At 41.0% G+C, this 27,076-nt stretch overlaps 1 protein-coding gene across 1 annotated transcript; it reads left to right on the forward strand.

Annotated features, from left to right (window-relative positions):
* Positions 1–15,169: 15,169 nt before the first annotated feature.
* On the forward strand, positions 15,170–17,222 carry LOC133823128 (homeobox-leucine zipper protein ATHB-54-like). Its single transcript, XM_062255732.1, has 3 exons — positions 15,170–15,682; positions 16,132–16,529; positions 16,641–17,222. Exons 1-3 carry the CDS (start codon positions 15,559–15,561, stop codon positions 17,085–17,087), a joined length of 969 nt encoding a protein of 322 aa, XP_062111716.1. The 5' UTR covers positions 15,170–15,558; the 3' UTR covers positions 17,088–17,222.
* The last annotated feature ends 9,854 nt before the right edge of the window (positions 17,223–27,076 follow it).

A 27,076-nucleotide genomic window follows, 5' to 3' on the forward strand; every position in this document is an offset into this window, starting at 1 on the left:
GTGTTGGCCCAACTACCACCTAACTTGATCCGCCCTGACGGAACCAGGATTGCATCTCCGATCAGGCATCCTCCGTCGCCCATAAGATATCCATCTCCTCCTCGGCCCATCCGAGATATTCCAGCTTATGGAGGCAGCAGGAGAAACCCGCCGTCCGCAGGACCTTCCCGACGTAGCAGGGCGCCAAGAGGAAGCCCGGATCCTCTCCCCAAAAGGCGGACTCCGAGCTTCTCTAATGGGAGATACTGGACCGGCGGTCGCCGGAGCGACCTTTCTGGCGGAGACCTGCGTCAACGTTTAAGCTCGGCGCAAAGTCCTCAAACCACCCAGGGGGGTGACCTACGAGATCGCCTTAACTCTCATAGGGGGGAACCAGTAGGAGGTGGCAGCCATGCTTGCTCAGGGGGAGACCTGTCCGAGGTGCGTAACGGTGGGAACGCCCCAAATAACCTATCTCAAGATAGGAGGGGCAATAACCCACCAAACGTATACAATGGATCCGGAGCTATCGAGCAACCCCGGAATAACCAAGGAAATCAGGACAAAACCCTTGAGCGCCTAGCTCAGATGGAGGAGCTAATGAGGAAGCTCCTGTCAGAGAAAGAGAAAGACAAGTATGATTTGGGGGACGAGCTTGAACTCTTCGCCCCCAGCATAGCAGCAACGGCTTACCCACCCGGTTTTCGTATGCCGCACCTGTCCAAATTCAACGGAGACGGAGATCTGTCGGATCATCTAGGGATGTTCAATACCCTGATGATGGCCTACAACATTGGCCCTGAGCTGAGGTGTCTGATATTTCCCTCCACACTGACTGGGCCAGCTAGGCAGTGGTTCAAACAAAGCAAAAAACAATCAATCAGCTCCTGGAAGACTTTCTCTGTTGACTTCAAAAGGGCATTCCGAGCCTCCCAGGCCGCCCGCGTCAAGGCCGACTCTCTGGCTAACGTGAGGCAACAACCCGACGAGCCTTTGAAGGCTTACCTGAGCAGGTTCGCGAACGTCACTGCTCGGGCCAGAGATGCAGATGACAGCTCCAAGCTCATGGCCTTGAGGACTGGAATCCTCGTCGGAGGGGGACTCTGGAACGAAATACAAAGGAAGGGAGTTAGCTCAGTGAATGAGTTCCTAAATAGGACCCAGGAATGGATTAACATGGAGGAGGCCTAAGCCTCAGCTGCAGGAACCAGCCAGGTCCCTGAGCAGCCCGCTGGAGTGGGAACGGAGGTCGCGACAGCGACCCAGAACGTTACACAGAATAACCAGTTCGGTGGAGGCAAGAGAAAGGGGAACGGCGAGGGCAACCAGCGCGGCCCAAAGAAGAATAAGTCCGTAAACAAATTCAAGCCGATCTACGTGACTTATACAGAGCTCACCCACTCTAGGGAGAACATCTTCCTAGCGAACTCTGCTCGCCTCCTCTGGAAGAAGCCGGAGCCGTTAAAGCACCAGAAGGGGAAGAGAGACACCTCCAAGTTTTGCCATTTCCACAATGACGTTGGCCACAATACCGATGATTGTAGGCATTTGAAAGATGAGATCAAAACTCTCATCAGAGCCGGCCCGTTAGCTTAGTACGCGCGAAACAGGGCTCCGACAGGCCGACCTGCTCCGGAGGTCCCGGCCAGTCAGCCCGGGTCTCAAGTGGATCAAGACGTCCCTCCTCCAATTATAGGAGGAGAAATATCCACGATCTCGGGAGGTCCGCATTTGGCTGGCACGAGCCGGGGTGCCCAAAAGAGGTACGTGAACGAACTAAAGGCGCATAACGGGGTAGAGTTCGTCCCAGAGCAGCGTCTGCCAAAACAATAGCGATTGGAGAAGCAACCAATCATTTGTACAGAAGAAGATGCTGTCCATGTCCAGTTCCCTCATAACGACCCTCTGGTCGTAGCAGTGCAGCTCGCTAATCGGAGGGTTAGGAGGGTGCTGATCGATAATGGGAGCTCGGTAAACCTTCTATTCCGGTCCACGCTGGAGAAGATGGGTTTAGCTGTCGCCGAGCTGAAGGCAACCTCCATAATGCTGTATGGATTTTCGGGAGAAGGATCAGCGGCTATAGGAACGACCGAGCTGGTGATCACCCTAGGAGAAGGACCTCGGATAGTCTCCAAACTCCTCGAGTTTGTGGTCATCGACTGCTCTGCTGCGTACAATGCTATTTTGGCCCGACCCACACTCATAGCTTTTGAGGCCATCACATCCGTTCGCCACCACACGCTGAAATTCCCTTCTTCCACAGGAATATGCACGGTCCGTGGTGACCAGCTTGCTGCCAGGGAATGCTACAGCATTTCCATGAAGGGAAAATCGAAACCTGGGTAGCTAGCAATGGCCATCCAAGGTGGAGGAGAGGAGTCTCAGGAACCTTTAACTGATCCTGAGATTGAAAAACCTCAGAGCGCCAAAGGGGAAAATATCGTCTTAAGTGAGGATATTGACCCCCGAATAGGCGAGGATAAGTCCGAGCTCTAGGCTATTGAAGAGCTCGAGGAAGTAAACATTGATCCACAAAATCTTTCACGGATGGTCAAGCTCGGGAAAAGCCTCTGTAGCAAGAGGAAAGCGGAGCTAATTAAGTTTTTACAGGATAACCTGGATGTGTTTGCGTGGTCACATGAGGACATGGTGGGAATCAGTCCAAATGTCATCATGCACACCCTTCATCTGGACAAGAGCGTTCCTGCGAAGTCCTAGAAGCAGAGGCGCCTGGGAACAACCCGGGCTGAGGCCTTAGAGGAAGAAGTAGCCTGACTCAAGAAATGCGGCTTTATCCGTGAAGCCAAGTTTCTGATTTGGGTCGCCAAACCCGTGCTGGTCCCGAAGCCCAACGGGAAGTGGCGGACCTGCATCAATTTCTCTGACCTGAATAAAGCCTGCCCCAAAGATTTTTTTCCCTTGCCGATGATTGACCAATTGGTGGATGCCACGGCTGGGCACGAGCTCATGTCCTTTATGGACGCGTACTCAGGCTACAACCAAATCGCCATGAATCCGGCGGACCAGGAGCACACCAGCTTCATGACCCCGACTAACGTCAATTGTTACAAGGTCATGCCATTCGGGCTGAAGAACGTCGGTGCTACGTACCAGAGGTTAGTAAATAGAATGTTCGCCAACCAAATCGGGAAGAACATGGAAGTGTACGTTGATGACATGCTGGTTAAGTCAAAGACTGCTGATAACCATGTTTCCGACCTGGAGGAATGCTTCAAGATACTACGGGAGTATGGCATGAGGCTTAATCCACAGAAGTGCACTTTTGGAGTCGCATATGGAAAATTCCTGGGTTTCATCGTCAATACCTGAGGAATCGAGGCAAACCCCGACAAGATCAGTTCATTACTCGAGCTTCCCTCACCCAGGTCGCGCAAAGACGTCCAAGGCCTGACAGGAAGGGTGGCAGCCCTCAATCGGTTTATTTCAAAATCCACCAATAAGTGCCTGCCATTCTACAACCTACTCTGAGGAAATAAGAAGTTCGAATGGACAGAAGAATGCGAAAGTGCTTTCCTCGACCTGAAGGCACATCTGGCCGAGCCACCCGTATTATCTAAACCAAAGGCAGGAGAGCCCCTTTTTCTCTACCTAGCTGTCACAGAGGATGCAGTTAGTGCCATATTGGTCCGAGATGAAGACCGAGTTCAGAAACCTGTCTATTACATCAGTAAAAGACTCCTCGGAGCTGAATCCTGATACCCGTTTATGGAAAAATTGGCGTTCTGCCTTATCACGGCCTCCCAAAAGCTCAGGCCGTACTTCCAGTCCCACTCAGTGCACGTCATGACCAATCAGCCTTTAAGGTAGGTTTTGCAAAAACCTGAAGCATCGGGACGCTTGTTAAAGTGGGCTATCGAACTCAGTCAGTTCGAGATTTTATACACCCCACGAACTGCTATAAAAAGTCAGGCCATGGCCGATTTTGTGGCAGAGTGCACAGGATTCTGGGAGGATCCTGTAGAAGACTCACCCCAGGTCACCTCGGCCCAGACGTCGTGGAAGATCTTCGTGGATGGCTCATCCAATGAGAACGACTCCGGGGCTGGAATCATTCTGATATCCCCTGAGGGACATAGATTCCACTCGGCGCTGAGATTTGGATTCAAGGCCTCCAACAACGAGGCCGAGTACGAAGCTTTGCTGGCCGGGCTAAGAATAGGCCAGGAGCTGAAGGCGAGCTCCATCCAGTGCTTCAGTGACTCCTAGCTCATGGTAAACCAGGTTCTGGGCGAATATCAAGCACGAGGACCCAAGATGGCTGCCTACCTGGCAAAGGTAAAATTCGAGCTGTCTGCGTTTGGGCGGGGCTCAATCGAGCATATACCTCGGGAGCAGAACGCTAACGCAGACCCTCTTGCCAAGCTCGCCACCTCCGGGGAGACGGAGGCTTTGGGGTTAGTACCGGTAGAGTTCTTGGAGAAACCGAGTATAGAAGAAGTCAGGGCGGAGGTCGAGATGATCGACGCCAGGCCGACCTGGATGACCTCCATTCTTGAATATCTCGCCGAGGGGAAGCTACCTGAAGGGCGTAATGATGCGCAGCGGGTACTGTACCAGGCCCCAAGGTATACGGTGGTAGACGGGGTGCTATACCGGCGTGGGCACTCCCTACCTCTCCTACGATGTGTTCTTCCAGGCGAAGCAAAGGCCATCGTACAGGAAGTGCATGAGGGCTTTTGCAGGGGTCACACTGGGGGGCAAAGCTTGGCCCTAAAAGTTTTAAGGCAAGGATATTACTGGCCCACTCTGTCAAAAGACTCGATCTCGTATGTCAAGAAGTGCGACAAGTGCCAGCGATTCGCCACAGTTTCCCGAGCTCCCCCCGTCGAGCTGAAGATGATCTTTTCCCCCGTGGCCATTTGCAGTGTGGGGGATCGACTTAGTTGGCGCCCTCCCCACTGGAAGAGGCGGGGTCCGCTACGCCGTGGTGGCTATCGACTACTTCAAAAAGTGGGCTGAGGCCGAGCCTTTGGCAACAATAACTTCCAAAAAAGTCCTCGACTTCGTGGTTAAGAGCATTATCTGCCGATTCAGGCTGCCCGAGAAAATCATATCCGACAATGGGACGCAGTTCGACAGCGACCTATTCACCAAATTTTGCGAAAGGTACGGGATTGTGAAAAGCTTCTCGTCCGTGGCTTATCCTCAAGAAAATGGCCAGGTCGAGGCCATCAACAAGACCCTAAAGGCGAGCCTTAAGAAGAGACTAGACGAAGCCAAGGGGGTCTGGCCAGAACAGCTCCCCCAAGTTTTGTGGGCATACCGAACCTCGCACCGGACTCCTACGGGTCATACCCCTTTCTCCCTGACTTTTGGGAGTGAGGCAGTCCTCCCTGTGGAGATTAAGGTACCTTTGCATAGAGTCCAGGCATATGACCAGGACCGCAACCACGAGCTACTTTGCGCTTCCCTTGACTTGGTTGATGAAAGACGAGAAGATTCGCAACTCCAGCTCGCGCATTACCAGCAAAAAATCACTCGTTATTTCAACTCAAAAGTCAAAAAACGCACCTTTAGCATTGGCGACCTGGTCCTCAGGAGAGTCTTCTTGGCCGGTAAGGACCCTAAAGATGGAGTATTGGGACCGAACTGGGAAGGGCCATATCAAATCATCGAGGTCGTTAAAGAAGGAACTTACAAATTAGCTCGGCTCAACGGAGGGGCAGTCCCACGAGCTTGGAACGCCATCCATTTGAAGAGATATTATCAGTGACACCCTTGTAAGGCCTAAAGGCCATTTTTTATGTATTAATCAATGAGAATTAACTTTTCGTTTATGATTGTACATATTTACAAGTGTAATCTAAAGTAACCACGAAAGACCCTTTCCCAGTTACTTGGGGGGCATGTGGTGCCTGGATATAACCAGGTCGCCTTAAAACTTAGAAGTTAATTTAAATCGATTGATCGTTGTTTTTCTTAAAGAGCACGAGATATTGATAAAAATTAACGCGAACTAAGTTTTCAAACTAAGTTCCTGGACATAACCAGGTCATAAAACTTAGAAGTTAATTTAAATCGATTGATCGTTGTTTTTCTTAAAGAGCACGAGATATTGATAAAAATTAACGCGAACTAAGTTTTCAAACTAATTTCCTGGACATAACCAGGTCATAAAACTTAAGAAGTTAATTTAAATTGATTGATCGTTGTTTTTCTTAAAGAGCACGAGAAATTGATAAAAATTAACGCGAACTAAGTTTTTCAAAGCAGTAACATAAATACGTAGAAGCAAAAGAAAGTAAACCAATCAAAAGTAAAAATTGATAAAACCAATTGTCTCGAGGTAGAAAAACCTCATGCAAAGTTACACACAAAAAAAAGAGAATATTAAAGGAATGGGTGCGAAAAAGAAAGGCCCTAAACTCCACCAGGCTACCCCGAGGAGGTCGCTGTCTCGCCCTCCTGCTCGGCCACGGCGGGTGCCTCCCCGGTCTCAGAAGGTGCCTCCTGCTGGAGGCGAGCTTTGAACCCCTCCAGGAAGACCTCCCCGTCCGCTCCTAAGAAGGAGAAGTCGTCGTCCGGGTTATAGGCCCAGCAGTGGTAGAGCATGTCCTCCATGGCGGTGCTGGAAGTTGCCTTCTCCGTTTCCAAGGCGGCCTTAGCCTCCTCGGCCCCAGCCTTCATAGAGTCTAGCTCGACCAGCGCGGCAGCAAGGGCGGCTTTGGTAGCCTCGGCCTCTTGAAGCTTGGGACGGGCTTCTTCCAGCTCGGCCTGTACGGCCGCCAGAGCATCCTTGGCTTCTTTTTCCTTCTGTTGGGCCGTCTGCAAGGAAGTTTGATGGGCGGCCAAAACCGCCTGATGCTCGCCCCTCATATCCTCGAGCTGGGCCCTGGACCTGGCTATGCTCCGGTGAAGGGCCAAGACGCTCTGCAAAAACAGAGAGGCAACTGCCTCAGAAAAAAAAAAGAGGAAAAACAGGGCAAGGCATGATAATCAAAAATCATAAAAGGGTAAAGTCAGCTTACCGTTAGGGCCATGCCCAATGAAGATTCCATCACACCATCCGGGCTCCTTGTTTCGATGGCCCGCAACTCTCTCTCAGTGAAGCGGTAGAAGTGGTCGACGGCGTAGCTTGCCAACTCATACACCGTCCCCCGAAAGACATCTGGAATCTTCTTCAGGGCCTGGGGGTCCACCGGGATACGGACCTCGGGGGTCGTAGTTGCCGAGGCCCCGAGCTCCGCCCCTGTGTCCCGAACAAAGGCCGGAGCTCGCGGAGGGGGTGGGGGCATGTTCCCCACTACAGTAAGAGGTGCAGTTTCCTTGGCCTGGACAGCTGGGGTCTGTTCTTTCCCCTTTGCAGGGGACTTGGTTGGGGTCCCATCGGCTTTCTTCGCCACCTGGAGCTTCTTCATTTTGGGCCCAGAGGCCCCAGCTGAGGAGTTCCCTCCGGTGAACATAGCTCGCAGATCTCTTCCCCCGGGCTGAGACATCTCCTCTGGCAGAAACAAAGACAACATCAATATATCAGTAAGCAGTCATGCAAAAACTAAAACAAGGGGAAAAAAGTGAAAGTCAAGTATATATATACTAAAAGGAATCCTACCCCTCGAGCTAGAAGAGGAATCTATGGTCACGACCATCGGCCCCGGAGCTTCTGTGGGGGAATCTAAGATAATTACTTGTCGAGCTGGCGCGAGTTCTAGATCCGAGGCTGGCTCAGGACTAGACTCTTCTACGTATTTTCTAAGACCCGGAGCTACGACACCCTCTCGGAGTGATGGCCATGACCGATGGTTGGTCCCATACTCCTCGAATAGGACCGACCTAAAGGCTAGGGTGTTGTCTACAACTATGGTACCCCTAGGGCGGCTACTTTCGTAATCCAACACGAGCCGGTTGACGCAATGGAGCAGGGTTACATCAAAGTCTGGGTCACTTGGATGGCGTTGGACGATCTGTTTGGGATTGAACCTAGCTAGCCGGGGGTCTACAGTGGCCCTATCTAAGTTCCTAAACATATATGGGTTACCTTGGCCGGAGGGACCTGCAGCTGCTCCAGACCGGATCCTCTCCTCGTCCGTTCTTTGGGCTTCCTCCAGCGCTCGCTTCCTCCTCACGAGGGGCACCTCATCCTCCTCATCCTCATCCCCCGCGGCCTCCTCCTCGGGGATAGGCCTCATCTCGCGAGCTGGGGGAGGCACCCGGGGTCTCCTCAGGTTCAGAGTCTGGCCTTGAGAGATCAGCTTGCATGCCAGCATCGTCTTGTCTGTCACGAGCTGGCGATAGTCCTTTTCACTGGGGGGCAAGCCCGCCAGTGTCTCGTACTGGCTCCCGAGGATCACGGACTTGTTTGTCCTCGCGAAAATGGCTGTAGAATTAATCTAAGTCAGAAACGGATAAGGGGGAAAGCTAACGGATACTTAACTTACGAGCTAAGGATGAAAAGTACTTACGAGGACAGTTGAAGTAATGCAGGTCGCAGTTGCGAAACCCCTTGGACATGAAGAACTGGTCTTTGAAGTCGTTGGGGTGGCTGGGTAGCTCGATGACCGCAGCCGTATTTGGAAACCGGGTCAAGTAGTAGAACCCGTCGCCTCGCCCCCGCTGCTCCGGGCTGGCCTTGAGGCAGAAAAAGTATAGGATATCTGCCGGAGTGGGGACCTCCCACTCCTGTTTCAAGAATAGATATCTTAGCCCTGCCAACACACGATAGGAGTTGGGGGGAGCTGGAAAGGGGCCAACCTCACATAGTTGAGGAAGTCGGCGAAGTACTGATCCAACGGGAGGAAAGCCCCGGCCTTGAAGTGTTCGTCACTCCAGACCGCGAATTCCTCGTCGAGCGGCGCGCAGCTCCGCTCACCTTCTAGGGGAGGTCGGGCAATGAGGGCACCCCTCCCCAGTTCGATGTTGTGGGAAAGGAATATCATATTCACTTTCCCCTGGTCGGTGATCTTCGAGACGATCCTCTCGGCCTCGAAGAAAGCGTCGGGTGCCACCTCGAGCTCCCGCTCCACGGCCGGCCCGAAGACAGGAATGGGGGAGTCTGTCATCACCTCTTTTCCCTTGGATTGTTGGGAAGACGAGCTGCCTGCGATCCTCTTAGAAGCGCTCTTCTTGGGTCCCATCTGGTCGCCTAGCAAACAAAAGAAGAAATTTTCAGAAAAGGCGACCTAGGAATAAGGGAGAATCAAGAAAAGGAGTTTTCTTTGCACGAGCTGAGGTAATCTCAGCTCGTGGAGAGTGAGACCACACGGTTCTATGAACACGCGCCTATGCTCCCAACAGATCCCCGATTGCTCAAGATTCGTGTGTCAGGAGGGTCAGGGTGAAAATTTGCCTTGGAGGGAAAGTTTCAGTAGGCAAGAGATGCAAAATCGTATGTGAGGCATGTCCCCTAAGCTACCCGGTTTTGCACCCAAAAATACTGGATATTTTAAACCACCATACCGAAAATCCTACCCAGAAAATTTCCCCAGAAAATGCACCCTATAAACCGTGTTCCTAAATGGTTTTCTACTACAAGCGATACCCCAACCTAAAAGGCTTTCACCCTTCATGCCCACAAAAAACCAACAAAACCTTGCATGCAGCTACAGTAATATATTTACCTAGGCTACAGTGAAAAATAATTTCAAAACATGCACAGTCAGGGGACTTACGGAGTATTCTGGTTGAGAAGAGGATGAAGGGATCGTCTGGGTTGGGGCTTCGTCGGAGTAGTTGATTCCAAAGCTTCAAGGGAGCCCTTACACCTGAATTTCTTGAGTGCTGGGAATGGCGGCCGGAAAGAAGAGGGTTTTTCTTTTGAAGATGAAGAAGAGAGAAGAAAGTGGAAGGTTCATAATTTTTTTGAATGACCGGGTGGGCCATGCGTAAGGTGGCCACCCCTTTTATATACGTGAAAGGCCACGTGAGGAGGGCCGTTGGATTGCTCTGATGTGGGATCCAAGGCTCTCCACTCGAAAGGCGAAACGACGGCTGAGTATAGGCTATGCCATTTAATGTGGTTCTCGGAAGACGTACCGTCACCAACCACGATGTTCCACGTATTCGGCGCCTGCATAAAATGTGGAATATGAAGAGTTCATGGGGAAGCCTAAAAGCCCCTACTGTGGCCCTACACGAAGTCGTGTACCACAAGCAGGGGCTTGGGGGGCAAATGTACGCCCTAATTTTCCAACGGGCTATTAGAGAGCTGAGATACGACCTAAATCATATCAGCCACGTGGATCCCCCATGACCGGAGCTGCTGTCGTCAGGTCCTACCTCGTTAGCTCGGGTATCCAAAAGGTTCGCAAAGACTACTCAAGGACCGAGTCAGGACTGTGAAGGCCACAGGTCGAGGGGGCATCCAGCTCGTGCCACGAGCTGGAGTTGGAAGCCATGACCTCTTGTAAAGTCAACCACGCAAGGTAAGCGTGCATATATCAGACATCACGTGTCGGATATATCCCTGACTTCTCGGACACGCAGCATGAACGTGCGTATTCAGGCACCCACGACTGGGTTGGGCAGTGCGGCCCATTATCCCCCTTACCTATTGATTAGACCACACTTCATGTGTCAGGTTTTAGGAATTAATCATGAATGTCACAGAAGTGATATGATAGATAAGAAGGTCACGGGATGACCCCCCTTACCAACCCCCAGGTGCCCTCTCCTATAAATATGGAGACCCTGGGAGTTGCAAAGGGTTGGATTCTATTGTATAAGGAAATACCCTGTAAAAGAATATCAGGCAGATAGCAATAATATTGACTGGTAGAGTAGAAGGATTTTAACCCTTGGACCACCTAAAAAAACGTATTTCGTGTCACCAGTCCAAAAAAAGATCATCCATCTATTTCGGTTCATTACAAAGCACTAATCCCTTCCTCTTATTTTCTTAATTACCTGTTGGCGAAGAACCGCGTCAACAATAATAGTATCATACTCACATATATATATACAAAAGTTTATAAAAAAAATAGTAAAATATTTATAGCTTGATGAATAGTGTTTCACTACATATAGAGAAATACTATTCATTTAGGTAAAAAATTATAACTTTACATCACCCATTGGAAGACTACTTAATCATTTTTTCTCTATATTATAAAGAATAACACATTTTAGCTCATTCATTGGGAGTGCTCTAAGTAACAAAGTTCAAGAAGATGTATTCACATTTTAATTTCACGTATACAGATAAAAATAAACAAATAATTAATATTTTTAAAATAACAATGGTAGTAGAAAATTTAAGCTCACTTACAATATCTTTTCTATTCTATTTTTCAAAATACATCACTAAAATCTTACTTTTTCTTTATTTTACCTTAAATTTTTACATTAGACCATACATGAATTTCTATATATTTTATTTTTACAACATTTAAATATTATATTTTTAGATATTATTTATTTATTAAAATAATTTAAGATGAAAGAGAAAGAATGAGAGAGAAATTAAAAATAATAATGATGAATAGTATGTAGCTAAATGTGGAGAATGATATATGTTTATTGTATCTTAATTAAACACCTTATTTTTTATACATCATCTCGTATAAGTATCATTTCATGGATTTTGAGCTATATTTTACATATTTAGCTATTGTACCTCATTTATTGCGGTGTTGGTATGTAAATTTACTTTAAAGATATATATTTATATGAAATTTCTACTATGGGGACATGTCTTTTGTCTTTATCGGTAGTGACGTTTTTATTTTTGGCACGTGAAAAATTATAATCCAAATTATTTTATAAGACGGTATACAATGTAGTTATTTAGAACCTCTAACCAGTTTTTAGAAAATTTCGAATAATTTACGGTGTCCAAAATATGTTTCAAAACAAATTATTTCACACGTGTATAAAACAAGCTTCAAAACAACCTGTTTTATGTTTTTGAGACCATAAATTATTTGAAATTTCACAAAAAATTGTGGGATGTTCTAAATAACGATATTATACATCGTCATATAAAAAAAATTAGATTGTGACCTATTCATGTGACGAAAACACAAAACACAAGTTATTTTGAATTGTTTTATACGTGTGTAAAATAGATGGTTTTGAAGTTTGCTTTTCGGCATCGTAAATTATATGAAATTTTCTAAAAACTAGTAAAATGTCTATTATAACTACAATATACATCTTCATATAAAAAAATAAGTTATAATTTCTTTACATGCTAAAAATGGAAATGTCCCTACCGGTGGAGAAAAAAGTTATGTCCCCACTATAAATTTTTTCTATATTTATAATCAAGGAAAAGCCCTATTACTTAATGCAAATTTAAATGAGTTCAAATCACATCAAACTTCAATGCTTTAAAATACAATTATGTCATTAGTAGCTAGGGTTACTAAGAGATGTCCCAGAGATTGCTAGGTTGCTCTAAACTACCAAATATGTAAAATATATATATATATATATATATATAGCAAATGACTTAAAATTCAATTCCATTGAGTGCTATAAATATTTAGCTATAATAGATAGGCTCTAAAAGCAATAATTTTTTTTTTACTAAATATAGCTAAACTTTTACATCTTCATTAAAAAAAATTATTATTTTCCTTTCTCCCCATTAGTATTTTTTATTAATTTGTTTTTTCAAATTTTTTCTTTGTTTTTAATAAATAAATAATATTTATAAATATAATATTTAAATGATGTAAAAATAATATAAAGAATTTGATGTATGATATATCATAAAAATATAAGATAAAATAGTAAAAGTAAAGTTTTGATAGGGTCTTTTGTGAGACTGAATAAAAAACTCATTGAGAATGGTTACAACAAATAAAGAAAAACATACCCTATAAGTCTATACTAATATATAAATACATAGCAACATAAAAAGCTTCTCATGCAGTAGTTAGTCTTTTCATTTTCGTTATATAGAATTCTACTCTTCTTCTTCTTCTTCTTCTCCTCCTCCTTCTTCTTCTTCATTTCCTTAGCTATAATTTTGAATCTTTATCCAGAAAAAAGAACTCAAGAAGAATGAGGAGCTGATTCAATAAACGTGGCGGATCGGCATAAGGGGCACTGGTTGGGGGGAGCTAATAAGAGAAGCCAGAGCTAGGTAGAGTGAGGGGTGTGATTAGCAAAGGGAAATTTGATTTTTTTTATGCTTAATGAGGTGTCCAAAATAAAATTATATGCTAGTCCTTCTAATTATTTCAAAAAATTGTTAAATATTTTTATAATACCCAAAATATCCCTCCCATAATTTTTCCTATCCACTTCCTCTTCTCTCTTCCCTCTCTTTCACTCAACCCATTCCTCTCTACTCTCTCTCTAGAAAAAAAATCCATGGGTAAGGTAAATGATAAGAGAACCCAATGTAATAGAAAATATTCCTCACTTAGGACACTAAAATATTCCATTTCGAACCGACCTTGGCATGATTTTTGAGATTTTTTTTCAAATCTGAAAACTTTGAAATATGTACAAAATTGATGTGGTTCGAGGTGCTCGATGACAGCTCGATGGGGCCTTCAAAATCAAGATTTTCATGAAAAAAATCGATGTTGTTCGATAGTGTTCGATGTGATTCTTGCATGATACGTAATTTTTCACTCGCGTGTCTGTTTGAGATGATTTTTGTTTTTACTTTTGGTATTTTTTTCAAAATCTACACGTTTGAGATGTGTATATATACATTTGTGAAATATAAATCTTGAAAAAAAAAATACAAAATGCAAAACATACCTCATGTTCAAGATATATTTTCGTATGTTTGTGTTAGAATTGGTTATTCTGTTATTCTAACAGTATGCAAGTTATAAACTTTGAAAATACATATGTGAACATCTAAAACGTGTAGATATAAAAAAAATACCCAAAAAAAATCACCCCGAACGGACACTCGAGTAAAAAATAATGTCTCTTACAATAATTGCATTGAACCACCATCAAGCAAGGTCGATTTTTTTTTTCATGAAAATCTTTATTTATAGGCCCCATCAAGCTGGTATCGAGCATCATCGAGTAACAATCAAGCAAAGTCAATTTTTTAAAAATTTCAGAGTTTCAGATTTGAAAAATACCACAAACAGACATCCGAGTGAAAAATTACGTATCTTGCAAGAATCGCATCGACCACCATCGGACCACCATTGAGCAACATCAATTATTTTCATGAAAATCTTAATTTTGAAGGCCCCATCGAGCTGGCATCGAGTACCATCGAATCACGTCGATTTTCTGCAGATTTCAAAATTTCAGATCTAAAAAAAATTACAAAAAAAAAACCCAAAAGGCATGCCCAAATCTGTTCAAAATGTAGAATTTTAGTATCTGAGTGATGAATACTTATTATTACATTGAGTTTTCTCATTGATTTTTTGGCTAGAGAGAGAATTGAGAGGAATGAGAGAGAAGGAAGAGAAAAGATGAGTAGATGAGAAAAATTAGAAGACGTATATTTTGAGTATTATCAACAAAATCTCCACTTTTTTTTTTTTTTGCCAAAAAAATCTCCACTTTTTTAAATGATTTAAATACGTAGTATTTTTTTTAGTTAGAACCCCTCGTTAATAAGCATAGAAACTCAAATTTCGCTCAATAAATAGTAAGAGTAAGTAGGTTTGCTAAAAAAAGAAGGAATAAGGCAAAGGTTAAGGGGGCTTTGGGGGGTTATGACTCATCACCATCTCTCTCTGTCCCTCCCCAAATTCCGAGCTTCCATCTGATTGTGATTGATTGGACATGTTGCTTTTGTTTTCTTTCTCCCCTCCTCGTTGTCATCTACAGCTACTCACTCTTTCTCCTTTTCTTTTACCCTATTACCCTTCTATATACATCAACTCTCTATTTTCTATACCGTTTTGGACTTTTGAAACTCCATCCCATAATCTTTATTTGTAATTTTATTGTTTTTATCTTTTTCTGTAATGATTGTCATTTCTATTATGATTGATTTTATTGTCACCGTGTTATAAAATGTCTTCAAAAATTAAGTGATTTTATGCCTATTTTTCTATTTTTTCTTTAAGGTGAAAAACAAAATCCTCTTCAAATTTCTCAAAACATGAGCATTTAACTCACAAGTTGTTTTAAAAGTAATTCGGGTACAACTACATCTATTTTCTATTTATTTTAAATTTAAAAAAATCTAAATGACAGTCATTTTCATTGAACTACATCAGGGGTAATGTGGTAATTTTCTGAACTACATAGATAATAACCAAGGTCCCCGTCTCTTCAACAAGCTCTTCCGCTTTATAACCCCATTAAACACTCCACCCCATAGAGGAATCTCTTCTCTCTTTCAATGCCCATTTCTTTCAATCAGAGAACAAAAATCTCTCTCCCTGTCTCTCTTGTAGACTAAGAAGACTTATCTCTATTAAAGTTGAAAGAATTCATGGAAAACTAGGTCTGGCACTTTTGAGTGATTTCATCTCCAAGCAAAAATAATTTTCATAGCAGTGCACCTGCTTCTGAGGGATGGGTATGAGCTCAATCTCTCAGTATTTCCACTTTACAGTGATTAATACCACCAGCTTCTTTCGTCACAAGCCTTTCATGTCCATTTGAGAATAAGGCCCACCTTGAGAATTCTTATACGCACTGTTTTAAACTAAGAACAAAAGAATACACTAAACAAAAGCTATGGCGAGTGGAAAAGTCTATGGAGGTTCCAACATGTCCATTCTACTACAAGACGATAGGCTTCCCTGTAATTCTGATGTTCTCAAGTCTCTTTGGATTCCCAGCTCTTCCTCATCTTTTCAAGGTAACTAGCCAACTCTTTTGAGGTTTTGCTTTTTCCTTTCATTTTTCTCAAAGGCCTTTCTTTTTAGCTACTTTCACTCTGTACTAGCCCTAATCTATTATTGGGATTGTTGTTTGTTTTTCTCTTTATTGATCCCCTTTCTTTTAAAAAAAATCCCACTTCAAAAATCACCGTGCTTGGTCTTTCTTGGTTGACTTTTTTGGTATGAACTGGTGCATCTAGATTTGCAGACTTTGATGCTTTCTAACTCATAGATGCTCTTCTTTTGTTGGATTAAAGCAAATTTCAATGAAAGACGTGCAAACCAATACATATGTGTGCATCAAGATGTGGCCTAGTTTGGTTAAAAAGACAGTGATCTGCTGCTAAAGTTTTGATCTTCTGAACTAAACTATTATCTTCATCCTCTGTTTCTAACCATCTAATGATGTGATTGGTCCTCATTTCAGGTTCAAAATCCATGCTTAGTTTCGAAAGTGTTGGCGGAGGAGATTCCACAGATGGGTCCTTTTTCCAACCACATGACAAAGATGATGATAATGTCGATGATGATTACGATGGATGCTTTCATCAACCAGGAAAGAAAAGGCGGCTCTCAGCCAATCAAGTTCAGTTTCTCGAGAAAAACTTTGAGCTAGAGAACAAGCTTGAACCCGAAAGAAAAGTCCAACTTGCTAAAGAGCTCGGCTTGCAGCCTCGGCAAGTAGCAGTCTGGTTTCAAAACCGGCGAGCTCGATACAAGACCAAACAGTTGGAGAAGGAATACGACTCATTGCAAACCAGCTACGACAGACTAAAGTATGACTACGACATTCTTCTCAAAGAGAGTGAAACTTTGAAAAATGAGGTAAAAATACAATACACTACTTCTACTCGGGTTGTTCTTGTCTGAAACATATAGATTGAGTTAAGATCATAATGGATTTTAAATTTAATATATTTTTGTTCATCTATACAGGTCAATTCCCTTAATGAAAAGTTGCTTAGCGAAGAGAAAGATACTAAGAAAAATTCGGAAAACACAGAACCTGAAAACCCAATTGTGAAAACAGTAGTCTCTGAAACTGTTTCAAATGTGGCAACAATGGTGGTATGCAAACATGAAGATGCAAGCTCTGCTAAAAGTGATGTTTTTGACTCAGATAGTCCAAACTATGCAGAGAACTATTGCTCCATATTGGAGCCAGCTGATTCTTCTCATATGTTTGAACCAACGGACCAGTCAGATTATTCTCAAGACGAAGATGATAATAACAACAAAAACAGCAGTAATTGTAATCTCATGAGCCAGAGCTTTTTACCGCCTCCATTGCCATTGTCATTACCATGTATCCCCAAGTTTGAAGCTTGCTGTAACTTTGGATTTCAAGTTGAAGATCAGGCCTTTAATTTCTGGTCTTATTGATGGGGGGTCACATTTGGCTTGGATAATTATGATTATATAATACTGCATTTTCTTAGTTATGCAAAATGCCTCAAGTTATTATTAGTAGTTGTAGATAAGGTTATTAACACGAAATAAAATCATATTATCATGTGACGATGCTGTTCTGCATAATTACCTTGCTTTGGTTTTGGTTCGTTCTGGTTCAATGATAAAAAGGCATGATATAATTCGATATTTACTTGATTTAATGATTCTTTCACTAAATATAGAGGAATTGGATCCCCTTCAAAAATTTCCAATCTAGCAAAGATTGCAGAAGTAAGCGGATTCAATTTCAACTTGATCCTTTATATATACATATATCTTTATAGGCGATGGATGCACACGCATCCACCACTTTTTCAGATCGGTCCGCAGCTGATATTAATAAAATAATATGATCTCAATTTTTATATATATATATAAGCCGATTGGAATCTTCATTATTGTTCCGGTGAACAGTTTTCGGCGCGATTTATTTTAAGAGTGTATATTGTAGTTCTTCTTGCAAATTTTCTAAAAATTTTGAATAGTTTACAACACAAAAACTAGGTTCAAACATGTTGTTTTTCACGCACATCAAAAAAATTAGTCACGCATGCAACATGTTTGAACCTAATTTTCGGTACTGTAAACTATTTGAAATTTTCTGAAAATTTACATGATGTTATAAACAACTCCAATATACACGGTCATAAAAAAAACCACACTGAAAACCATTCAAGGATCGAGAACACTGAGAACCTCACTGATAGGACTTAAAATAAAGCCTCTATATAAAAATTGTCATATATATATATAATATATGATACATTAAACTAATATATATATGTCATTTATTAAACTAATGGTTTATTTTTCTTACTGTGGGTGCATGTTATATGTGTAGGGATAATGTAATTTGAATATTCAAAAGCAAATGAATTACTACGGATTTTCAAGTAATTTATTTATATTTACACGCAACAATACAAGTAAATTAAGTAATGTATTACATCTAGAGTAAACGTGATTATTACTCGAGTAGTATTATTTGTAGTAGAGTTTCACGTGAATGATTTATTATTTTACATTATAAATATCATACCACTTTAATATTATGCCTTATTATTTTACATTGTAAATTTTGTACGACTTTAATATTTGTTAATAGGTAGGCAATTTAGTCAAATCATGTCATATGCATAGATAATATTATAATTAATTCATTTGTGAAATCCTTAATTTGATTGTTGTAAACAATTAAAAAAAAGGTGGCATGTAACTGCTGAAAAAAATGTTTCAAAAAACTTAATAATGGTTTGTCAAAATAACAGTAAGAGCATATAAACTAATTCCATAAACTTCCAAATACAAAAGCAACTAAAGTGGTCACAGATGGTTGCATGTAGCTGTTGAGAAAAAAGTTTCAAAATACTAAATAATGGTCCATGAAAATAACAGTGAGGAGCATATAAACAAAATCTAGAAACTTGAAATAGGAAAATGAACTAAAGTGGTGACAAATGGTTGATGCAAGGCATACTAACTAGATTGGAAGGAGTCTTGTGTCGATAGAGTTGGAAAGTTTGTGTCATTCCTTGTGTATTATGATGTTCCTGCCCGAGCTGTAGAGGCCATTTCAGACCTTAAGTGACACGTTCGCCTATTATGGTCCCGACCTCCGCAGAGTGCGCCTATTATGCCATCATTTGGTCTTCTTTTAGATTTTTTTAGGGTACCCATGCCTTTCGTCCTCACCCTAATAGGATCTTGTACAATATTTGAATTATCACGATGTGTTTTATTTAGTTTTTTGGTACCCGTTTCAGTACTTTGTCCCTACTCATAAGCCTCTTTAAATATGGTCATCAATTTTGTGAGCTCATTCTTTGCCACTTGAAATGTGGTATCGTTGTGTGATGCATAAAAACTCAATGAATGAGCTAAAGAATTGAGTGCCCCAGACCTGCGGTCAAATATAAAATTCTCTATTACAACACGAAAATAAAAAAGTAAAATTTACTTAACATTTAGTTCATAAATAAAGAAAAGAGATTTAGTTCTTACCTTGAAGCTCGAATCATCTTTTGACGGTCAGCTGAGGATTCACGTAGTGATATATTGGAAGAACTCTTAACATCCTTCCGTTAACGAGTTAAAATTAGGGACTCTGGTATAACTCGTATGTTAAGACTTTCATTGCACACCATATATGCCTGCAAGGAATACCATCATACTCAAATAACAAACACGAACACTTGAACTCATTGGTCAGTTTGGTGTAATGAACTTAGTGCCTTGATTCACTGCATTGGAATATCACGAAAGATAACAGACAGTAGTCCTCATGATTCTCCTTCTGAAAAATTTAATATGATGACTCCTGTACAAGCTCTTGTTCTACTTTGTAATAAATATTTCTTGTGAATATTTCAGAGGTCTGTTTGTAATACGGTATCAAGTAATTATTCTTATTGTTTGGATTCTGAGGAAGGATGTGTACGCTTTTGTAGTCATTTAAGGCTTCGTTGTTGCGCATCGTATTGATGGCTAGGTCAATCTGTGCGACAAAAGCTCGCAATGAGTAATTAGATTTTAGAAATCTCTTCAATTGATTGTTCATTGATTCACATCTTTGAGTTGTTCACATGCCTCCATATAACACCCCTCTCAAGTACTTCTCTAACCATTGTTGTCATGTGTTGTATTTAGTACGACACCATGAATTCTCTTGAAGGCCAAACCTTGCCAACAAATCAGCCCAATTTTCTTCAAATTCTTCCTCTGCATAGTAGGTGTATATTAAGTCATAGAAGCCTTGGTTGAACTTTGGAATCTTAATGTTCTTCGTTGCATTGTTTCCCAAAGTCCATGCACAGAGTCGATGGGTACAATCACTTAAAAGTTGTTTGACAGCAAATCCAATTCTTTCATCATTATCATTGAGCACTACTTTCAACTTTTTGTTGCCCATGCAATCAAGAAAAACCCTTAAGAACCAACAATATGTCTCCACTGTCTCATCCACTATCATTGCGCACCCAAATACACAAGTCTCAAAGTGTTGATTAACGCCAACAACGATTGTCAATGGCTTATTATACTTGTTCGTCCTGTACGTTGAGTCGAATGCAATGACCTCACCAAATAGCCCATAAAAGATTTTCCAAGCGATTTCGCTCATCTAACTTGACTCGACATATATATCGGGATCCTTTGTTTATAGGCCATTCAAGAAAGCCAACGAACCCTCTGAGTCACTTGGTAGGTTATCTAGTTTTCTTAAAGTGGCAAATTTTTTTGTACAGATCTCTTAGTTGAAAAGGAAGATTATTGTACCCACCTGATTGTAGGACCATGTGTGCTGCTGCTGAACTAGTTTTTACCCACATCTGTTCATGCTCATTACATGGGAAGCCACTACTTTGGAACCTCACGGTTTGAGCGTAAGAAATGCATTTGTGATGGGATCACCAAATCATGATTGTGAACTGCTACAAATTCCTTACACCGCCAAAGGTTTGTATCTTTCATTCGAATGATTCAGATCGCAGCCTAGCACCCACATCATGTTATTTCCTTTGCACGCTTCTTTTGGTTTGGCAGATTCAAAAAAATTTCTCTTCGAAAACCTTCATTAGAACAAACCCACCAGCGGATGCTAATAATGTCGTCCCTATATTTGATGTCGTCAATCCTAACACCAAATCCAACCCACTTTGTGTAAGTCTTGTAGAAAGCCTCTCATTTATCTAGAGTCTCCATGTCCTTGCCCCTAATATCAGTCATATCTATTTCGACTACTTGTATGTATAGTTGAAGGGACCCAATAATTTCTTCTGAATGAGGATTGGAGGATAAATCAATGTCCGTCATATCTCCTTGCAATGCATGAAAATCATTTAAGATGTCAATACGAGAATCCCTAATTGCTTTTATATATTTGTTTAGTGTAGTCTTAAGCATATGTAAGCAAGAGGTGCATATGTGAATCCATGAACAATCATTTATCTCGTACTCATGTCATATTCCATTATAATTATTCTAGCATAAAACATACTAATATTTATACTCAAAAGGAAATAATGCTTTCTGAAGACCTATATTTATACTCAAAAGTAAATTATGCTTCCTGAATACCTATATTAATACTCATCAATATTCTCAGTCATACACAATGTACAAAGTTTTGGAACTAGTGGTTGAAATACATACCTTGAAAGTGCTTCGTCTGATGAAGAGAATGCTTGAGAAATTTACCAAGTGTTGGACTTATAGCTCCTTTGTTGATAGAACGGCTAAATGAGCTTCTATAGATTTTATTTAGTTCAAATGAAATGGTAGATATGGTTACAGATAACATCATTTATTGTTTTGTCTATGTCTTGCAATGCACTTAATTATTATAAGAACTGCACAATTGTTTTACATTGACAATATATGGTTTACTAAATTAATTATCCACATAAGACCTAAATAAATAAAAGTGTAATTGAACTAAATAGCAAGTGTTTGGCCTGACTATGTAATACGGCTCAATCACCTTTAACAAAGATCTATATATTTTGATCAATATAAGCATTAAGTCCAATCACCCTCATATTCCACATTTTATTATATCATCAGGTTAGTTTTGGACTATGATGAATTGCATTATACTTGATTTTAAACATAAGGCCCACTCAAATATAAAAGTTGGAATATGGCTATCTACATTTGTATTTTTTTACTATATCATAAACATTATATATGGTTTTAGACAATAAGGCCCATTAAAAGTTTATTTTATTATTTGACTATGCTATAGTTGGAATAGTTCATATCTAGAGTATTTGATGAAACTAAATAATACTTTTAGGTGGTGGTGGTATTATTTGCTCCCATATATATGCACAGTAAAGTTATAAAATGGTCTATTTTCTAGAACTATATATATATATATAACATGATTCTTGTTTGTATCATCAATGACATGATATTCGCTTAAGACATCAACGTGAATTTGGCACATATCATATCAAAAAGGAATAATATGACACCTTAACATGGTGGCACTAGAAATATATTTGAAGTCATGAATTCATTGTTGTCCAAGTTTTGTGTTTTTCTTTTTTGTCACCGATAGATGCAGTCACTAGAACATGGCCGATGCAAAAATAAAAATAAGGTCAAAATACAACATGGTTTATACTAACATGTACTCTTTTGGGATTACATGCATGTGATGGGTTAGAAGAATACTGGGGAAGAAACCCAAAATACAACATAAGCTTAAAAAGACATAACCTAAAAGGCATAAACTTAAAAGAAAGTACAAGTAAACATATTGAAAACACAAGATCATCAAAAGAAAATAACTTGGTCATGAAGTGGAGACACATGCAATGAAGATGTTCGATGACCAAGTAGTCAGTCCACAATTGGGACAAGCTCCATTGAGATCAATAACCTCCTCGACGTTACATTCACAGAGGTAGTCCGTATTCCTCCACGAAAGCTTCAACGCATTTTACCAGTTCTTTTTCTTGAGTTTGGAACTGTCCCTGCTGAAACAAGAACGATGCCAACTCAAAGATCCTCTTACGAGCATTGCCCAAAAGGTGAACGCATCTCTTCTTTGATTTGTGCTCTGAACTCAGAGTACTCTCCAATATTACATATTGATAGCATGGGTTACTGGAGCCAGACCTGAGTCGCCTGGACCAGGAGGTGGACTGAGGAGTTATTTTGCGAACAAAAGAAGGGCTTCTGTTGGTCACATCTGGGCTACTACTCTTCATTGAAGAGCTTTGGGATTGGAATAGCATTTTTGAAATGGATCTTTGCTTAGTCATTTTCGAAATTTAGTTTTTCTTTATGGTTTCTTAAAAGTCTTTGAAAGCAACTTAAGCAAATTACTTTATGGACATATATATTTATACTCAATCTATCACATTGCTCACCACCCTCTTGCAGCTTACACAAATGGGTCTAAATATGTGAAACTTAATTAGTTAGCTTACCTAGATGAGAGACATTTATATGCATTCCCATGATTTTGAGAGTCCTTTATATGCTTTTCCAAGATTTTAACAATGTAGTCTTGTCAAGGTTGTAATATACTCTTATTTTATGGCAAACGACTGCCTTTTTGTACTATGTCCCTCTTTGTAGGGTTTATACTTAACATGGTACCTTCCACGATCTTCCCAAGGTTTAGAAGGATGTCCTCCTAGTAATTACTTTTTATCATTGTCACATTTTGTCATGTCTTATTCATATAAATGGGTACATTTTGACTATAATTTATTATATATATTAATATTATTAAGGGTTTATGGTTTAGGCCATAGGGTTTATAATTACAAGTTTTAGGGTTTAGACTTTCTTACAATTGATGTAGACACATTGGATAGAGGTGTTATAATAATAAACTAAAAGCCATTTACGTTCTAGTAAATTGATAATTTGCTACTTTTTTTTCTTCCGTTTGGGATTATTTTCAATAATAACAATTTGTCATATAACCTTAATATATATTATTATCTACCAGTGAAATTAATTTTCCATACTCTAGAAGATTATAAAAAAAAATGATTAATTAATTAATATAAAATAGATCATTCCTTTTTTTCAATAAAATTATTACTCAATTCTTTCAATAATAGTTAACAAGTTATATAAATATATGTATATTTTAATATGCTCCTCTCTTAAATAAAATTAGTATGTACCAATTGCAACTTTGTCAAAACTACATTAAATAAAAAAATTTAAGTATTGTTTTTATATTATAATACATCTAATATATCAATGATTTTGTAATATTATAAAAATATAATATCAAAATTTTAATTTGGGATTCAAGTGCCAAAAGTGTAGATAGAGAATTTTCACTACAAAATTAATTAAATAATAACAAAGTACCAAAATGGATATAAGGATGATCATACACGTTTAACATAGGTATAGATTGACATTTTAGATAGGTCAACTCTTTCAAAAATGTGTATAGTCATGCACTTGATAATATTGCCTTCTTTGTGTATTACACAATGGTTAAATGATCAACTTAACCTTGAAAAATGGGAACGTGTGCCATGTATCTAATATGTCTTAGGGGATTATTCACATATATGCAACTATTAAAACTTTATTACAGAGCTTATAACAAGAAAAAGTAATAAAAATTATATCCATTCTAAATACCTAAATGTGTAAAGTAATAATTCCTTTAATTAAGGAAAGTTGTTAGTGCTTTGACCACTTTGACCATAAGCACTCGTAGCAAGTCCTAGAACACTATGGTCTCCGCTACATTTGGACTAGCTTGGGAACCTATGGACGCATTCATATGGTTCGAGATACCCCCAAGTTAGGTTAGGTGACCTTGATCGAAAGCCAATGTGCAAAGTCAGACTCGCTCTATAGTGCTTTGACCACAAGCACTCGTATCGAGTCCTAGAACACTATGGCCTCCACTACATTTGGAATAGCTTTGGCACCTCCATACGTGTTCTTATGGTTTGAGACACCCCCTAGTTATGTTAGGTTACCTCGAACAGAAGCCAATGTGCAAATTCAGACTCGCTCTATAGTGCTTTGACCACTTTGACCATAAGCACTCGTAGCGAGTACTAGAACACTATCGACTCCGCTACATTTGGAATAGCTGGGGCACCTATGGATGCATTGCTATGGTGAGAGATACCCCCCAGTTACGTTAGGTGATCTCGAACAAAAGCCAATGTTCAAAGTCGGACTCGCTCTATAGTGCTTTGGCCACTTTGATCATAAGCACTCGTAGCGAGTCCGAGAACACTATTGCCACAACTACATTTGGAATAGCTCGAGCACCTTCGAATGCATTCTTATGGTCTAAGATACCCCCCAGTTACGTTAGGTACTGTCGAACGAAAGACAAAGTGCAAATTTAGACTCGCTCTATAGTGGTTTGACCACTTTTACCATAAGCACTCGTAGCATGTCCTAACACACTATGGACACCACTATATTTGGAATAGCTCGGGCACCTCCGGATGCGTTCTTATGGTTCGAGATACCCCAAGTAATGTTAGGTGACCTCGAACGGAAGCGAATGTGCAAACTCGGACACACTCTATACTGTTTTGACAATTTTGACAATGTGAACTAGTAGCGAGTCCTAGAACACTATGGCCTCAGCTACTTTTAGAGTTGCTCAAGACCCTTAGAACGCATTCATATGGTTCGAGATACCCCCCAGATATCTTAGGAGACCTCGAATGGAAGCTAATGTATACAGTCGGACTCGCTCTAGTGCTTTGATCACTTTGACCATAAGCACTCGTAGGGAGTCCTAGAACACTATGGGCTCCGCTACATTTGGAATAGCTCGAGCACCTCTAGACTCATTCTTATGGTCCGACATACCCCCCATTTACGTTTGGTGACCTCAAACGGAAGTCAATGTGCCAAGTCAGAATTGCTCTACAGTGCTTTGACCACTTTGACCATAAGCACTCGTAGCGTGTCCTAGAATGCTATGGCCTCCGCTAAATTTGGAATAGCCCGGGTACCTCCGGACGCGTTCATATAATCCAAAATACCCCTAGTTACGTTAGGTGACCTTGAACGGAAGCCAATGTGCAAAGTCAGACTCGCTCCATAGTGCTTTGACTACTTTGACCATAAGCACTCGTAGCGAGTCCTAGAACACTATGGCCTCTGCTTCATTTGGAATAGCTCGGGCACCTCCAGACATATTTATCTGGTCCAAGATACCCCCCAGTTACGTTAGGTGACCCGAACTGAAGCCAATGTGAAAAATCAGAATGGCTATATAGTGCTTTGAGCACTTTGACCATAAGCAATCATAATGAGTCCTAGAACGCCATGGCCTCCACTACATTTGGAATAGCTCGAGCACCTCTAGACGTGTTCATAAGGTCTGAGATACCCTCCACTTATGCTAGGAGACCTTGAATGGAAGCCAATGTGCAAAGTCACACTTGCTCTATAGTGCTTTGACTAGTTTGACCAAAATTAGTTGTAGCAAGTCCTAGAACACTATGGCCTCCGCTACATTTGGAATAGATCAGGAACCTCCAGATGTGTTCATATTTTTCAAGATACCCCCCATTTAGGTTAGGTGACCTTGAATGGAGGCCAACGTGCAAAGTCAGACTCACTCTATAGTGCTTTGTCCACTTTGACCATAAGCACTCATAGCGAGTCCTAGAACACTATGGCCTCCACTACATTTCGAATAGCAAGGGAAATTTTGTATGCATTCATATGGTCTAAGATACCCCCCAGTTAAGTTAGACAACCTCGAACAAAAGCCAATGTGCAAAGTCAGACTCGCTCTATAATGCTTTGACCACGAGCATTCGTAATGAGTCCTAGAACACTATGGCCTTCGCTACATTTGGAATAGCTCGGTCACTTCTGGAGGCATCCTTATGGTCCGAGATACTCTCTGGTTACGTTAGGCTACCTCGAAAGAAAGCCAATGTGCAAAGTCGGACTTGCTCTATAATGCTTTCACACTTTGACCATAAGCACTCATTACGAGTCCTAGAACACTATGGCCTCCACTACATGTAGAATAGTAATGGAAATTCCAAACGCGTTCATATGGTCGGAGATATCCCCCAGTTACATTAGATGACCTCGAACACTAGAAATTCCAGATGCGTTCATATAGTCTAACATTGCACATTGTAATGGAAATCCAATGTGCAATGTTAGACTCGATATATAGTGCTTTGACCACTTTGACCATAAGCATTTGTAGTGAGTCCTAGAAGACTATGGCCGTGACATTTGGAATAGCTCAGGCACATTTGGTCACATTCATATGGTCCAAGATAACCCCTAGTTACGTTATGTGACCTCGAGCGGAAGCCAACGTGCAAATTAAAACTCACTCTATAGTACTTTGGCCACTGTGACCTTAGGTACTCGTAGCGAGTCCTAGAACACTATGGTCTCTGCTACATTTGGAATAGCTTGAGAACCTACAT

The sequence above is a fragment of the Humulus lupulus genome, chromosome 3 (assembly GCF_963169125.1).
Source record: "Humulus lupulus chromosome 3, drHumLupu1.1, whole genome shotgun sequence".
NCBI classification, from domain to species: domain Eukaryota; kingdom Viridiplantae; phylum Streptophyta; class Magnoliopsida; order Rosales; family Cannabaceae; genus Humulus; species Humulus lupulus.

Bases quoted from the DNA above. Each gene is read 5' to 3' on its own strand.
- LOC133823128 (XM_062255732.1), top strand. From the start codon at position 15,559: ATGGCGAGTGGAAAAGTCTATGGAGGTTCCAACATGTCCATTCTACTA. The intron at 15,683-16,131 runs GTAACTAGCCAA...TCCTCATTTCAG, and splicing joins CTCTTCCTCATCTTTTCAAG to GTTCAAAATCCATGCTTAGT. The intron at 16,530-16,640 runs GTAAAAATACAA...TCATCTATACAG, and splicing joins GTGAAACTTTGAAAAATGAG to GTCAATTCCCTTAATGAAAA.